This window comes from Acipenser ruthenus, chromosome 3, assembly GCF_902713425.1.
Source record: "Acipenser ruthenus chromosome 3, fAciRut3.2 maternal haplotype, whole genome shotgun sequence".
Classification (NCBI taxonomy): domain Eukaryota; kingdom Metazoa; phylum Chordata; class Actinopteri; order Acipenseriformes; family Acipenseridae; genus Acipenser; species Acipenser ruthenus.
The window spans coordinates 43,273,827-43,291,049 of NC_081191.1; the positions used below are offsets into that span (position 1 = coordinate 43,273,827).

Consider the following 17,223-nt stretch of genomic DNA (forward strand, 5'->3'; position numbering starts at 1 on the left):
CTCCCTCCCTCCCTCCCTCCCTCCCGCTCCCCCACAGTCCTCTCTCTCTCTGTCCCAGGTCACACCACGGAGCTGGCCTCGGCTGGTCTGCTTAGAGCTGCGGCCACTTCACTCCTCTCGATGCGGCTCAACGCAGAGTACAGCACCGACACAGTGGCGCCCTCCTGAGCAGACCAATCAGAGAGCAGGGTGTGCACGGGGTCCTCGCCCCGCCCGAAGGTGTCCACACGATCCTGCTCATACCCCAGCTGAGCAGCCAGGTGGCGCCAGCCCTTCCCACCGCTGGAGGTGTCCAGCAGCAGCTGCTCAATCTCCTCCTGCCTCTGGGGGGCAACGTTGAGGTACAGACAGCTCTCCAGTTTATTGCCTGCAAGGGGAAAAACAATAACCGTCAGCAAACTAACCACACCAGACTGTAAAGTTGCTAGCCCATTATTCCCCTGTAAACACTGGTATCTTTTACAGCCAACCCTTCCCTCCTCTTTTATTAATTCCCGTCCATCCTACTTTCTTGGCACTTTAGATGCTTGATAAAACTCAAGTCTGGAGATTTGTGTTTAACATGTTGTTTTAGATCTAGATTTAGATTTGAGTTATCTGGTTTTCACAGTGGTCCCTCACCCCTGGCCTGCATCTCTCATCCCCTCACCTTTGAGCTGCTGTGTCTCCTGCAGGCTGTGTGTATCCAGGAAGACCCCGCTGTCGCTGTGCAGTTTCTCTCCTTCGGGGGAGCAGCTGAGCTCGCTGGCACGCGCTTTCGCCAGCTGCTGCTTCTGCTTGCATGAGGTCCAGCTGAGAAGAGGAGAGGGAAGCCTGAGTCTGTTATTGAACTATTAAACACACATGGATGAGAAATAAAACTATAACTATATAATCATTAAACTATAACTGGAAATACAGCTTGTGATCAACTCTAAACACACCAAAACAATGTCTGCACTTATTTAGATCTCAGAAGGCATATTAAACAGTGTACTTCATTGTTGTTACAGACACAATGGATTGGACAATTTCAGCTTGGCTCTTGAGTGCTGTTTGAGGCTTGTACTTCAAATCAGAATGAGTTTAATAATAGGGGACTGAAGCATTTTGAACAGTTCCAAATCTCCCAGCTCCTGGAGGGACAGTGCTCTGGCACAGTAGGACCCTGGCAGGATCTGTTTTGGGGAAAGTTTAATCCTCTGCTTTGAAGGCAGCTCAGTCTTTAGTCAGTGTACAGCAGAGAGGAATTCTACTAGTGTGTGCAACACAACAGCAATGGGGATTATGAAGAGCTGTGCCGGGGTAGAGAGTAAAGAAGCTCAGTGCCTGCCTGCCTGTCTATCAACACTGCAAGCACAGCACGGAAAACCCTCCCTCCCCCTCCTCCTCTTCCTGCCCTGCCTATCAACAATAAAGGCAATACAAAGGGCATTACCACCTCTGCTCTGAAAGCAACTGAACCTCAGGAGTGTCAGAGGAGAGCTGTTAAAACACTGTGCTGTAACCCTACACCACTCTCCTTATCCCTATTGGGATTCTATCGAGTGCTCTGAAATACCAGGGTCTAAACGGTGCTGGATTTTAATAAGACTTCACCTGTCCTGTTGCTGATCTTCCACTGTATTTGACATTGTGTTTTGTGATATTAAATAGAAGGGGGCGGGCTGTGCTAATACAGGAAGACCTCTATTATCCAAACTAATAGGGACTAGGAGGTGAAATTGTTTATATGACTTTCCCTACCAAGAACCCCCCAAAAAAGCTATAATTCAACCTTTTAACCTTTAAATACATAAACATACAGAACTGCACTGTTCAGTAAATACCAGAAATCGAGGGTTGAATATCTCGTTTTTCTGGGCTAAACAGAGCAGCACACAACAAGACATTGTTCGGATAATCAAGGTTTGACTGTAATTATCCAGGCTGAGGAAAATTTCAAGCCATTTTTTTAAAATCACGGTAACAGTCTGGCGACACAGGGGATGTTCTAGTGCAGTTTAAAGGCGACTGGGAGGACGAATGCTGTACTGACCACTTGTACGCGACGTAGACGAGTAGGCCAATGACAATGGCTGCCAGGATGGAGCAGTATACTGGGATGATGTTCTTGCCACTGTCCTCCTGAGGGATGAAGTCTGGGGAGCTGGGGTAGGTGCTGGTCTCAGACTCCACGGGATCTACGCGGCGAGGGGAGTCCTTCGGGTTGGCAGTGCCCTGTCTCTGCAAGATCATCAGTTTCTTGTCTGAGTGGGGCAGAGAGGGAGTAGGTGGTGGGTTAGTCAGCAGGCACACACACACTGGGGGAAACCTTGGACAGGAACCATACTTCAATATTGACACCTGGATCGGATATGTCCTTCACGTGAATAGACTTCTCTATAAGGTCATATATACTGTATCAGGTTTTTAGCCAATTTAATATAGTAATGCAACAGTTGTTATGGTTGCTTCTGCCAACTTCACTGAATTATAGATGAGCCATTCAAAAGTGAGTTTAATATAATCAGCTTTGTTTAGACGGCTGGCTATACTAGAGTACACACCCAAACAAGCAATTCTAATTAGAAACCAAACAAACAAAAAATTAAGATCATAATCCAGTGCTCCCAATTCAGCAGAAAGTGTTTAAAATATAATTCCAAGTGGGTTGTTTCACAAAAATGAAGTAATGAATGCGTCAGTGAAGTCTCAGTGCAGCACTGCAGTGGTTATCCTGTGACAGCTCCCCGCTGGCGGCTGGCTATGATCTGCCCTTATTAGGAAGGGCTAACATTCCAAAGGCCATGTGGCGAGTTGGTGTTAATGCGTCGACAGGAAGGGGGTGGGGGCAGGCCTGGCCCGGGATTACTCTGCTATTAAACACTTGGGGTGCACTTCATCTCCGCACTATTTAGCCCCCTGCTCCAGTTGGCTCTAGCCTGGTTATTTTAAGGATCAGAGCTTTGGAAGCTGCTATTCCTTCTTAGGGGCCATAGGTCATAACCTTTCTTTGACCCCACATATGAGCTGCTCCAACTTTGAGCCCTGCTTACAAACACACAGACTCAACAGCTCCAGGGGAATGGAGAAGAATGAAAGAAAGACAGAGGTAGGGAACAGAAGTGGGGGGTGAAATAACTGGGCAAAGTGGCAGACAGGATTAAAGAATCTTCACTAGAGGGAGTTGGGACAAGTGGACAGCCGTAAATATGTCCCCCCCCTCCCCTTTTTTGAGTTTCTGCAATAAACATGAGCACCATCATTCATAAAAAAAGTTTCAACTAAAAGTCTTTATTATTACATTTATTTCAATATCAGCAATATGTGTGTGTGTGTGTGTGTCTTATACCAAGTTTACACTAGCCACTTTTAAGCCGGTGTTCTGAAAATCTGAGCCTCCTCCTCAAAATGGGCTTCCCCCGGTTGCACAGATTAATAGACTATTCTGAAAAATAGCATTTCACCTCTAAATGGGCTACCCTGTGTTTTGACTGAAATGTACAGGTTTTAACCCATTAAATCCCAGGTAGCTCATTTGGAAAGTCAGAAATGGCAGCTCAAATGGCTACCCTGTAAATAAAATAAATATTTTTACAAAATGTATACAACAAAAAATAGCTACCTATAACTTATTAAGGCTACTCAAATTACCTTAATGTTAATTCCAAAATCTCAAATTGATATATTCTGAACAGCATTTGCATTCAACGGTCACGTAGGTATGACATAAAAAAATCTAAATATCATATAATTAAGTTTTGGTAATATATGACGGATAAAACCAAATCTACATAATAAAGTACAAGTTAACGAATGCATGCAAAATTATGCTTATGCTTAGGCGTGTCACAAAAAACAACAACAAAAAATGAATCACATATGCGTAATTTATGCAAGTAGCTAAGATTTCTAGGTAGCACAGATTTTCAGAACAACGGCTTAGGTCTTTTTTTTTTGTAATGTAAACGCAGCCGTCCTAAGAGTGGCCTGCTCAAGAGGGGGCTCTGTGATGGCTTTGGTCTGTTTTTTGCTTTACTGTGAGGCTTTCACAGGCTTGTTGTTGATTTAAACACTTCCACATCTGTGTTTGGGGAGGGAAAATGCCTTTGTGCACGCATTACAGTTCAGGGTCTTTGCGCGTGCATATGGTGCCAAAGCCATCTTAGGTCTGTGCTCAAGTGTAAACGGGGTGGTTCAAATGATAAGAATATTTTAATCTGATCAAGTCTAAGCCAGCTCAGCTCCGAGATGTAAGTGTAAACAGTGTTAGTGTGTGTCTTTGCGTCTGTGCCTGTGTCTTACCCATGCAGAGTGTGTCGGAGTTGGCGGTGCACTCGCGGATCTGCACCTCGCTCTCCTGGCAGGTTGTGCAGTTGAGGCAGGTCTCAGTCTGGCTGTTCTCCTCGGAGTAGGTTCCCGCTGGGCAGGCCTTGCACTTGGTGTCCCAGCGAGGCCCGCACTCCCACTCCACACCCAGCCCCTTCCCACAGGACGAGCAAGGAGTGCACAGAGGGTCAGAGCCATTCACCACATTGAGGAAGAAGCCGTCGCCGCAGTTGCACTGCGTGTCCTGCGTGGCTGTGCAGAGACCCGTCACCTGGATACCCTGGGGACAGAGCGAGCACGGGCTGCAGGGGGTGCCAGGGAGCGCAGAGAATGCCACACCTGCAATAGACAGCAGGGGGAGACACTGTTTAGGGATTGAGAGACTAGTGAGGATAGTGCATTTAGGGATAAATGTCACAAGTATACAAGCCAGCATTAACAATACAATACAAATGTACGTTTACATTTGGTATATCAATTGGATCCCAGCCAGTGCAACATTTTCTCCAAAGGCCCAGCCCCCCTCCCTCCTCCCTCCTCCTAACACCATGCAGGGGTATTAGATCACTGGCCCTGAGTGGATCGCTCACCCCCAGTGTGATGTCAGATATGTCCTGATCCCCCCCAGCTGGTGTTGAGAAGGTGAGTAGGTATATCCCACAGATCCTGAAAGCTTACCCTCCTGGCAGGCTTCGCACTGGGTGTTGGTTTTGCCACATTCGACAGCGACCCCAAATCCTAAGGGGCAAAGGTCACAACACTCGCCATCCTCCGTGAAGCGGTTACTCTCGCAGGCGTCTCCCGCGGCAACCTGCAATTCAAACAATTCAAACGTGTTTGTGTCATAGCAAACTATAGGCTGTGTGGATCACTGGTGCATTTCCATTCCCTTCAAGAACATAAAGACCTGACCTTGTTTGTGCTCTCAATTTGTTACGAAACAGAACATACAAATAAATATAGGTTAGAAAAATAAATAAGTAACCAACAACAACAACTACAACAATTTTGTAGTGAACACATAGCAACTCATACTATACAAGAGCTGCTCACTGGTAATTAACAAGTTTGATGGACTTTATCAACCTTAACTTGAAGCTTAAAAGATAAAGTTGCAAATTGCAGACCCAGGAGTAGACTGCTGTGATAATAGGTGCTAATGCATTCCGTGCTGGTAGAAACAGACCAAAGCAGTTCCTGCTCTCACTCAATGATATGCATATTAATGCACCTATGAAGTCTGGTTTAGGGCCACCTGAATGTTGATTTACAAGGAGTCCCTGCAGATCTATCAGGAGACAAATGTTTTTAATTAGGCTCTGAAGCAAAAGAAAAGAAAGGCTTCTAGGATTCGTGCATCCCAGACCGGTGTTAACAGCTTCATAGCTTGTTGTTGTAAACTATCTCCTGTGTGATAGGGGAGATCACAGGAGGGGGTTTATCTGTTTGTGTGGTTTTGTTTGGGCAGAGGGGAGTCTTTGATGTCCCTTCTCCCTCCAGGTGTGTCGAGAGAGGTCCCTGCTTCCCTCTAACACCTCTCCTTCTCTCTCCCTCTCCCTTCTCAAAAAACTGATTCTTAAATATGCACATATGTATAAAAGCACTGGGCAGCCCCAGGGCCTGTGTGATGGGAACAAACAGATGTCTCAATTCCCTCCCCTTTCTCAAAAAATCCCTCTGATCTTTATAAAAATTCACAGGGGGGGTCGCTGCTGCCGCCGCTGCCTCGGGAACATGTGCAGAACTGCAGCGCTGACAAGGAGCCTCCTCCACCTGGTCCTAGAGCCCTGCTTTTTCAAAGCACACTGTATAACACCCTCCTGTGAAAAAATGTATGGTTTCTACAACATATTAACCACTTTAGGGCTTGGGTTAAACATTCAAAATAAAAGTTGTTTTTATTTTTTATAATGTACAGTACCTATTCCTATACTTAACTACCTCAATTTCAAACCAGCTGCTCTAGACTAAAAAAAGTGCACCACTAGTTAAACAGGCCATCTAAATACAGGTTGCAATTGTGCTATGGGTGCTTCTTTATCCAAGTAACGTTTGTAATTAAATTGTAATGGTTGCAGTCCTTTTGAACTCAACAGGCAGTACAATGGTGTAAAGTGACCTTTTGCGTGCTGCCAGAGCCTCCCCGGGGTCTCTGGAACAGAATAAACGGAATCAAAGGCAAGCTCCCTGGAGTGCAGACTGTCTCAAATTCCTTTCAGACATTCTCACTCACTCGCGCTCTCTCCCTCTCTCTCTCCCTCTCTCTCTCCCTCTCTCTCTCCCTCTCTCTCTCTCTCTGTGGCCCCAGGGATGATAAGTCACCTTGCTATTTGTGTATAAACTTTCATACCCCTGTGCAGCGGCTTAAAAGATTTTTGAAAAAATTAATATTATATTCCCTGAGCAAAGAATATATTATTTCAGGAGACAATTTTGCCCACTGGTTCAAGACAGGAAGATGTGGGTTCAAATCACCTCTCAGATCCACTCTTACCTTTTATCCTATTGTACAGTTAAGACTTAAAACAAAAATCTTGTCACCTAAACTTTACTTTAGCAGTATATGTCTTGTAAAGAGTAGCTAACATGGGACAGTTTCAACAAAGGGGTCTGTTTCTTTAAGTTTCTTTACAGGACAGGAACAAAGGGATGAATCACTGAGATTTTAATTGAAGACAGCCAGTCGTTTCCAAGTAATGCAAAGACAGCAAGAGTGCATTTCGGGACATGGTCTGGGCTGCCACTAAATCTTAGATTCTGAGCTGCTCACAGCGGCCCCGATTTCCACTGTGTCTTTTCTGTGCCACTATAGTGCTGGGATCTTACCTAATCAATAATATTTACCCAGCCGCTCTTGACAGAATGCCAGTCAGTCTCTATTCGGCGTCTTTCTAGTTTACTTTATTTTCCTGTCTTTTATCATCACCCAAGTATGCAGTACACTCACAAGCCCTTTCTTTATATAAACAGAGTGGAGTACTAAAGAAGACATTACTCTTCTGGACAGAAATAGCTTGCCTTTGCGATAACTAATATACACATTTGGGAAGGTTTGTCTTGATACCCCCTTATCATCGTTGTCCCTGAAACCCACCCCACCTCCAAAGTTTAAAAAATCTATGTATACACCAGATACGATTCTCTCTCTCTCTCTCTCTCTCTCTCTCTCTCTTTCCCTCCCTCTCTCTCTCTCTTTCCCTCCCTCTCTCTCTCTCTCTCTCTCTCTCTTTCCCCCCCTCTCTCTCTCTCTCTCTCTCTCTCTCTCTCTCTCTCTCTCTCTCTCTCTCAAATGACATTTGAAAAACAATGGACCGAGTTGTAAAGCTGTATACTGAGTCAACGCTATTCGATGCCATGGGGTCATCAGATGTATTTCATTTGTACCTCCTGCAAATCCAGGGTTTGTGCATTTAAGTGATATGTACATTTGTGTACATAGTTTTGGTTTGACGTTTAGGGGTACGCATTTTTAAATGCCTGTGTGTAGCCTATGTGCTAGATAGACTAGTACCGCAGTTAGGAGTTTTTAGAAACATGCGTGGCTCCCTACCCCGAGTGTTTTTCTAGCAACAGAACGAAAGTTGTGACACAAGAAAATCAATTAACTTGTAATTCTGTTAATTAGTGGCGCTTTGAGTACTCCCCAAAGGGTTACAATAAACAGTGTGTATAATGGAAGCAGTGTGTTTTGAACCTTATTTTCAGAAGGTGAGGGATTGGTGTTTGTTTAACGCGTTCAAATGTATTTATAGTTAACATTTCATCTTAATGCTCATGCCATTACTACTACTGAGTCTTGGTAACTACCGACTACCCCGCTTCCTTCCTCCCCTCCTTACCGTCTCTTGATTCTCCATCAACAGGGCGTACCAAATTACAGTATCAATTAGTTAAGAGGGGGGGCGGGGGACGGTTGAAAAGCGTACTACCTTACTACTGTGCAACTAATCCATGGTTCTTAAAATCAAAAGTCACATCAACAATAGCTCCCCCCACCCCAGCCCCCCGACATACGATAACTGTACTATGCGGAGACCGAAAAGGATTTTATCCAACACATAATTACAGCTAGAAAGAGGGACAGATAACATTATAACCTTGTTTGAAATCCAGACTGGCGAAATGTGCTACACATTAAAATTGATAAACGGAATATCTCGAATGGAACAAGGACGGCTATGAACATGTAAAAGTGATAGGCTACCGTAAAAAAAAAGTCTTTCAATTATTCTTTTATGCAAACATGCTGTTTTGCGTAAAACGGAAAAAAATATGTTTTAAAAGTGGTCTTATCGAGGAAGTAGACGAATGAAAATGTGCTTTGCAAAAGTATATGTATTCTATTTGGGAACGAGTATCTACTTGATGTAAACTATTTTTTTTAAGGCCGACTTTAGTAGTCTACAAAGTCCAGCCCAGAAGAAGAAAAAAAGTACTATTAATAATGAAATGTAATTTCATGCCTGCCACCTCAACTGCAATATATAAGAGCTAAAACCTATTATCCCCCCCCCCCCCAAAAAAAGGTACAGATCTAACGTTAAAAACGATTATATATATATATATATATATATATATATATATATATACGTGCTGAAATGCCATTGTTGTGAACACATCTGCTTTGAAGGCTTGTGGCAGATTTGTGTTATGTTGGTTAAGAGTGAGCCACAGTCTCAGTGGAAACGGGACTGGGGGTGGGGGGTGATGGGTGGGGCACTGATACCAGGGGCCTCCAGAATACAACGGGAATATTGATAATATTCGCTGATTACGTAAACTAACATATATGCCCTTAATCTACACTGTTTTACAGTAGATTCCTATACAGTTACACAGAATGCGATATAAATGTAGTGTAACCTCTCTCTCTCTCTCTCTCTCTCTCTCTATATATATATATATATAATCGTATATATATAATCGTATTTAACTTACTATACATGCAGAGTCATTTAAAGTAGGATTACTATAGACCGCAATAGGTTTATACACACTCACACATTACGCAAAAATACTACTTGGATATGCTTTTATTAGGCTATATAGGCATCTTTACATACAATACAATATGTTGATCATAATTTTTACAGTTTTGTTTGGACTTCTTCAAAGTCTGGGATACATTGTAACTTTAATTTCAAATAAAATGTTTCAACTTACCTTTGCGAGAAACAGGAACCAGCAACTTAATGCGATCCTCCTCGAATCCATTGCAGTCTCCGATCGGGTTACTGAACTTCTGGGTTTTTCACAAAAATCATAGAAATCCACGAGCTTGCGTTTTTGTTCTTCTCTTCGTTGTAAAACGAGTCTTTTTGACAGGTAATTTATAACAGAGCCAGGCTACTAATCTAATAAATATTAGTCTACAACTTTATATATATACAGATACAAAATATACGAGGGCTGTGCAAAACAATCGCAAAATAACCTGCGTAAATGATAATATATCCCAAACTAAACTGCTTGAGGAAATCGGTTTAGTTCTGACACGAAACTCTGACTCCAATCCGCTTCTGAAATTTAATTCCAACTTTTTTTTGTGTGGCTTTCTACTGAAGAATCAGGTTTGAGATGAATGCAAAAACAGCAAATAAATTCTTTTTTTCCTTCCCGTATTTTGAAGAAAAAAACAAGGTCTGTGTTATTTATTCCAAAGGATTTGCTCCTTTCTGATTTCTTGGCTGAGAGAGCTTTCTCTGTTTTGGATGCTGTCTTTCCTTTTTTCTGCCTCTGTTTCCCTCCCCCAGTCCACGACAGATGCACGAAACGGACGTGTACTTCCAAGGATTTAAACCCTGCAGCACAATAAATGGTTAACTCCCCTAAAAGCGCTACTGCGTCACGCGTGTGCTGCTCCCTGAGCTCTGATTGGCTGAGCTCCCGAGGTAATAAATCACACTGAGGTGCCTAGCAATTAAAAAAAAAAAAAAAAAAAAGGTAGTGTGTCAGGCTAATTTTCCGAGACCAATAAAATAATAATAATAATAAAAGAAAAGCCCTAACTCACAGGAAATACATTTCGGGGTCTCATTATTTTGCATTTGAATTAAATAAAGATAGTGCTTTGATCAACTCTTGAGTTTCCTTCCTACCACGGCTCAATTAGAGCGCGCTCATCTGCATTTAGATGATGCGATTATCAACTATATATATATATATATATATATATATATATGGGGGGACTGCCAGCTTGGATGTGGCACCTGAACGTTCAGTACTGTTCAGCCATTTGTTCGCAGTCCAGCAAAAACCTGCAAATATTTATTACAGTTATAGTCCATTAATAAAGAGCTTAAGTTATGTTTACAAGTGGCACAAAAACACAAAAAAGGGAAGTTTAAGGTGAACATAAACTAATCCTATATTCAAGTGTGCTAATGTACTGTATGAAGACTTGAATGGTGTTATAGAAATAATAATTGGCTGTGTGCATCTCTAACTTTCTTATTGAATAAGTCCATTCAAGTTTAAGACAGCTTCCTGATTAACAGGACTATCATTCAATGGTACAAATACCACCAGTGCTCAGCCTGCCTGCCTGTCTGTCTATCTTAATACCACTGAATAGACTGTCAGCTTGGATGTTTACCAAGTGCCATGTTCAGTACTGTTCAACCATTTGGTCACAGTACAGCACAAACTCTCTTAGTTTAGCTACTGTATAAACAGGGCTGTAAACAATAAAAGAGAATGAAAGTTTACAATGTAAAGAAACTGGTATTCATTTATTTATACATACTGTCTATGCTAATGTATGTATGAAGTCTTGAATGGTATTATATATAAAACCTCATTGCCTCTGTATATCATTAACTTCCTTATTGAAGAAAGATCAGCAGCACATATACCATCACACAGCCTGTCTGGCTATCTGTCTGTCTGTACCTGCAAATTGTTTCAGTAAGTCTATCTGTACAATGTCCCTGCAATGACAAACTGATATCTTTCAGTTGTGAATTGGTGTCTGTTTAAGAATGTGCTATCATGTAACTCGTGAATGTCTGTTTGCTGCCCCTCAGGACGTTCCTTGAAAATGAGATGTTAACATCCCAAGTATCGGTTCTGGTGCTGAAATTTAAAATAAACATACAGTGCCTTGCGAAAGTATTCGGCCCCCTTGAACTTTGCGACCTTTTGCCACATTTCAGGCTTCAAACATAAAGATATGAAACTGTAATTTTTTGTGAAGAATCAACAACAAGTGGGACACAATCATGAAGTGGAACGAAATTTATTGGATATTTCAAACTTTTTTAACAAATAAAAAACTGAAAAATTGGGCGTGCAAAATTATTCAGCCCCCTTAAGTTAATACTTTGTAGCGCCACCTTTTGCTGCGATTACAGCTGTAAGTCGCTTGGGGTATGTCTCTATCAGTTTTGCACATCGAGAGACTGAAATTTTTGCCCATTCCTCCTTGCAAAACAGCTCGAGCTCAGTGAGGTTGGATGGAGAGCATTTGTGAACAGCAGTTTTCAGTTCTTTCCACAGATTCTCGATTGGATTCAGGTCTGGACTTTGACTTGGCCATTCTAACACCTGGATATGTTTGTTTGTGAACCATTCCATTGTAGATTTTGCTTTATGTTTTGGATCATTGTCTTGTTGGAAGACAAATCTCCGTCCCAGTCTCAGGTCTTTTGCAGACTCCATCAGGTTTTCTTCCAGAATGGTCCTGTATTTGGCTCCATCCATCTTCCCATCAATTTTAACCATCTTCCCTGTCCCTGCTGAAGAAAAGCAGGCCCAAACCATGATGCTGCCACCACCATGTTTGACAGTGGGGATGGTGTGTTCAGGGTGATGAGCTGTGTTGCTTTTACGCCAAACATAACGTTTTGCATTGTTGCCAAAAAGTTCGATTTTGGTTTCATCTGACCAGAGCACCTTCTTCCACATGTTTGGTGTGTCTCCCAGGTGGCTTGTGGCAAACTGTAAACGACACTTTTTATGGATATCTTTAAGAAATGGCTTTCTTCTTGCCACTCTTCCATAAAGGCCAGATTTGTGCAGTATACGACTGATTGTTGTCCTATGGACAGAGTCTCCCACCTCAGCTGTAGATCTCTGCAGTTCATCCAGAGTGATCATGGGCCTCTTGGCTGCATCTCTGATCAGTCTTCTCCTTGTATGAGCTGAAAGTTTAGAGGGACGGCCAGGTCTTGGTAGATTTGCAGTGGTCTGATACTCCTTCCATTTCAATATTATCGCTTGCACAGTGCTCCTTGGGATGTTTAAAGCTTGGGAAATCTTTTTGTATCCAAATCCGGCTTTAAACTTCTCCACAACAGTATCTCGGACCTGCCTGGTGTGTTCCTTGTTCTTCATGATGCTCTCTGCGCTTTAAACGGACCTCTGAGACTATCACAGTGCAGGTGCATTTATACGGAGACTTGATTACACACAGGTGGATTCTATTTATCATCATTAGTCATTTAGGTCAACATTGGATCATTCAGAGATCCTCACTGAACTTCTGGAGAGAGTTTGCTGCACTGAAAGTAAAGGGGCTGAATAATTTTGCACGCCCAATTTTTCAGTTTTTTATTTGTTAAAAAAGTTTGAAATATCCAATAAATTTCGTTCCACTTCATGATTGTGTCCCACTTGTTGTTGATTCTTCACAAAAAATTACAGTTTCATATCTTTATGTTTGAAGCCTGAAATGTGGCAAAAGGTCGCAAAGTTCAAGGGGGCCGAATACTTTCGCAAGGCACTGTATAAGCTAGGGTCTGTGGTATTAATACCTGAACGGGTTTTAATGATATAACTGGACTAATTCATGAAACTGTGGTGTCTTTGGAAAAAAGCAAACTGCTGTGTCTTAGGAAAAAGGGCCCCTTGGTTCCTGGCAGGAATACTGAACTGAAGATTACCAGGGCTAGGAGGGGGGCATCTGGACTGGATGAGGTTGAAAGGACAGTGAATAGACCGCAAAATGTTAGTTTACTTACCATAACCCTGATTCCCTGAAAGAGAAGACGACCACCAATCACATTACTTATGGGATATGCCTGCCCATTGGGTAGGTATTGCTGAGCTCTCTATACCAGAGCTGCTGATAGGCCCCTTCCTGGGATGATGCACTCGGTCCCACCCACCGAGGGGATAAAACTACCATCCAAAGAACCCCATTCCTCTTTTTCCATCGAACCCATGAGGGCGACCGATGCAATCATGCGGTTGGTGGTCGTCTTCTCTTTCAGGGAACCAGGGTTACAGTAAGTAACCTAACATTCCCTTTCAATTCAAAGACGACCACCAATGACATTACATATGGGATAATGTATACCAGAGACGTCGTGAGGGAGAAGGAACGGCAGCATATGAGGGACACAGAAGCACTGCCTAACCCAGAGGTTAGCGGTGTAAACTTACACCCTCAAGGACCCTTGTGCCTACAGAAGGCAAGGCAGGGTCTACCACATTAAGACAGTAGAACCTGGAGAAGGTGTGCGGCGTAGCCTAGCTAGCCGCAGTACAAATATCAGACATCGAGGCACCTCTGAAGAGGGCCCAAGATGTAGCCAACCCTCTAGTGGAGTGTGCGGCTACCCTACCAGAGGGTTGGCTACATCTTGGGCCCTCTTCAGAGGTGCCTCGATGTCTGATATTTGTACTGCGGCTAGCTAGCCACAGTATTATATGCAGTCGAGACTGTATCCACAATCCAATGTGACAGACGCTGCTTAGAGAGGGGCTGTCCTAGGATCCGTGTCCTGTGACAGATGAAGAGCTAGTCAGATTGACGCAGAGCTCTTGTCCTCTCCACATCTCAATGCCCACACTGGGCAGAGGAAATTTAATCTCTCATCCTCCGTTGAAGCAAACAAAGCTGGATGGAAGGACTCCAGTTCCACAGACTGATTAACACGAAAGGCTGTGATCACCTTGGGGAGGAAAGCAGGGTTGGTGCGCAGAGACACCCTGCTGCCATCCACCCAAATACGCATACAGGAGCTGTGCACAGACAGTGCTTGCAGCTCACTGACCCGCTTAGCGGAGGTGATAGCCAAGAGGAAGGCTGTCTTCATAGACAGGTACTTCACCTCTATGGAATGTATGGGCTCAAACGGGGCCTTCGTGAGAGCCTCCAGTACAACATTAAGGCTCCATTTGGGGAGAACAGTCCTCCTAGGAGGGCGTAATCGCCGAACGCCTTTAAGAAAACGGGTAGCCAAAAAATGCATGCCCAGAGACATTGAATCTACGGGGGCATGGCAAGCAGAGATAGCCACTAAACACACCTTCAAGGTGGAAGGTGACCTACCAGCATCAAGCAGTTCTTGCAGAAACTGTAAGATGACTGGCATAGTGCAAGATATGGTGTCATGGCTTCTAGCCAGACACCAAGCCTGGAAATACCTCCACTTATAGGTGTACATGAACCTAGTGGAGTCTGCCCTAGCGCTGTACAATGCAATGTACCCACAACCCCATCTGATAGCCCTAGGGCTAACCAGCGGTCCCTTACAGGGGCCAGACCCATAGCCAGAACCTGCCTGGTTCCAGGTGCCAAAGAGAGCCTTTCGCCTGACTGAGGAGATCCATGCGAAGTGGAATCTCCCAGGGCTGGCCGTGCAACAGCTGGCACAGGGTCAAAAACCAGACTCTCCTGGGCCACTTGGGGGCCACTAGGAGAACTGACGCTTTCTCTAACCTGACTTTTTTGAGAAAAGCCGGGAGCAGCAGTATAGGCAGGAAAGCATACAAAAACACTTTGGGTGCTAGGGCGCCATTCGTGCGCTATGACGTCTACGCCAAGTGGACCGCCTAAGCGATGGAGGGAGTACCATAGGGGGCAATGCATCGTCTCTGCCGAGGCAAAGAGATCGACCTGCGCCTTCCCGAACTGTTCCCAAATGCGCTCCACTATCCTGGAGAGGAGGTCCGCTGCCCAGTTCACCGCTCTGGGGATGTGCGTCGCCTGTAGGGACAGCAAATCCCTCTGAGCCCATGTCAATAGTCTGAAGGCTATGCGATGCAACCGTAGGCCACCCTGGTGGTTGACATACACCACCACTGTCGTGTTGTCCGTCCGGATCTACACATGCGTACAGCTCAGCACTGGGAGAAAGTGGTGGAGAGCAAGGGATACCGCTTGCAACTTCAGCATATTTATGTGCAGGGATGTCCAGCGGTCCGGCCAGGATCCGCGTACTCCTCTGCCTTCCCAGACCGCTCCCCAACCCAAGCTGGAGGCATCTGTCATCACCACTTGGCGGTTCAACACTACTCCCATTCGTACACCTTCGCACAAGTGAGAGGTAGTCCTCCACCAGCGTAGGGCTGCTAAGCACGCATGAGACACAGTCATTCAAGTGTGCACCACGCAAATGTGCCTACCCTGTCTGCTTCAACTCAGTGGGCAAGTTGAAGCAGACAGCAAAAACACGGTAGAATGATAGTATAGGGGAGAGCACACTGTTCGTTTACAAGACCTGACTCACCGAGGTGAGCGGGCCTACGCAGCCGGCAGGGTCTACTCGACAGCGGAGATGCAGCAAGGCCTAGCCCCGTGGAGGAGAGCACGGCTGGAAGAGTCACTCAACAGCGGGGATACAGCAAGGCCTAGCACCGTGGAGGAACTGTGTACTTTCCGAAAAAATAGACAACCACTCGCGGATGACTACACAAGCAGTCGCTCACACACGAAAGACAGATACAAAGAGCGACCTACCACACAAGCAAGGAGGCCGCTGAAAGACAGAAAGGCAAAAAGGCTCAGTCTTTTTCAAAGTCGTTGATTCCGGGAAAGCGACGAGCCAGCTTTCAGCACCAATGCAAGGGAAATACAATCGACTCGATTCGATTCAAGAAGCTCTTTTCTATCAACACGCTCAGCTCAACACAGAGGTCTTACCGTACCGTCTTGAGAAGGAAAATGAGAAATGGCTTCCTTTGGATGATAGGTTTATCCCCTCGGTAGGCGGGACCAAGTGCATCATCCCAGGAAGGGGCCTATCAGCAGCTCTGGTATAGAGAGCTCAGCAATACCTACCCAATGGGCAGGCATATCCCATACGTAATGTCGTTGGTGGGCGTCTTCGAATTGAAAGGGAACTGCAAACACAAGCGGTTTGGTGCAAGGAAGACATAAAATATAGATATCAACAAGTCCCAACTGCAACAACAAGCTGCTGGACAAAAGGGAACAGACCAATGACAAATCTCAATAAAAAGGCAAGATACACAAATGAACTCATGAAAGTAGCTACTCAGCAGAGTAAAAAGACTATAAATATCCAAGCAAAACTGAACATTTTGCACTCCACATCGAATGCTAAACAAGGTGGTGTCACTCTGCTACGCAAAGCTGCAACTCCGGGACTCTGCCTAAAAACAGACCCAAGACGAGGAAGCAAGCTGCAAGCGAGTCAACGACCACAAGCAACGAGACTGAGGCCCGGCTGGAGGACTGCCGTAAAACTTACAGCAACTGTTATCACACAAACCAGTCTGGGTCTGTTGTACACCTAAAACCACAGTATCCAAAAGAAACTGTTCCCTTCTACCTGCGTAGCTAAAAGATTCAGCGAAGAGGACAGAGCGGACGGGTGCAGTTGTGGATCCTATACCGAGGACTGAAGACTTTGTTGCAGCTGTTTGTTGATTCTATCGAGAATTGAAAGCTTTGTTGCCGAGTTTGATCTAACATGGGATTGAAGATTTTGTTGCTGAGAGGAGAGCTTTGTACTGGACACTTCAACAGATTGAGTTTCCAAAGCAGTGGACCAAAAGTCTAAGCTTCAAGGAACTGTTGAGTATAATTCCAGTTGCATTTTCCTTTCATGGAACTAAATTAATTAATTGTAACACATTCACATAGAATTGAACTGTTAATTATTTAGTTTGCACGCTTTGCGTGTGAAATAACTTTTAGTGAAACTTGATGAAGTAACTATAAGTAATCTATCTCATATTTTT

The 17,223-nt window shown here is 44.3% G+C and overlaps 1 protein-coding gene across 1 annotated transcript; it reads right to left on the reverse strand.

The window, feature by feature from the left end:
• Positions 1-31: 31 nt before the first annotated feature.
• On the reverse strand, positions 32-10,082 carry LOC117394166 (tumor necrosis factor receptor superfamily member 16-like). Its single transcript, XM_033992202.3, has 6 exons — positions 9,454-10,082; positions 4,969-5,101; positions 4,267-4,629; positions 2,018-2,228; positions 650-792; positions 32-367 (listed from the first exon to the last, which is right to left on the reverse strand). Exons 1-6 carry the CDS (start codon positions 9,502-9,504, stop codon positions 60-62), a joined length of 1,209 nt encoding a protein of 402 aa, XP_033848093.3. The 5' UTR covers positions 9,505-10,082; the 3' UTR covers positions 32-59.
• Between the last annotated feature and the right edge of the window lie 7,141 nt (positions 10,083-17,223).

What these genes read in the sequence shown, in the direction of transcription:
- LOC117394166 (XM_033992202.3), bottom strand. Translation starts at nt 9,504, where the DNA reads ATGGATTCGAGGAGGATCGCATTAAGTTGCTGGTTCCTGTTTCTCGCA. An exon ending in CTCCGACACACTCTGCATGG is followed by an intron (nt 2,229 to 4,266) that starts GTAAGACACAGG and finishes TGCCCCACTCAG; the next exon opens with ACAAGAAACTGATGATCTTG. An exon ending in GTCTACGTCGCGTACAAGTG is followed by an intron (nt 793 to 2,017) that starts GTCAGTACAGCA and finishes TCCTCTTCTCAG; the next exon opens with CTGGACCTCATGCAAGCAGA.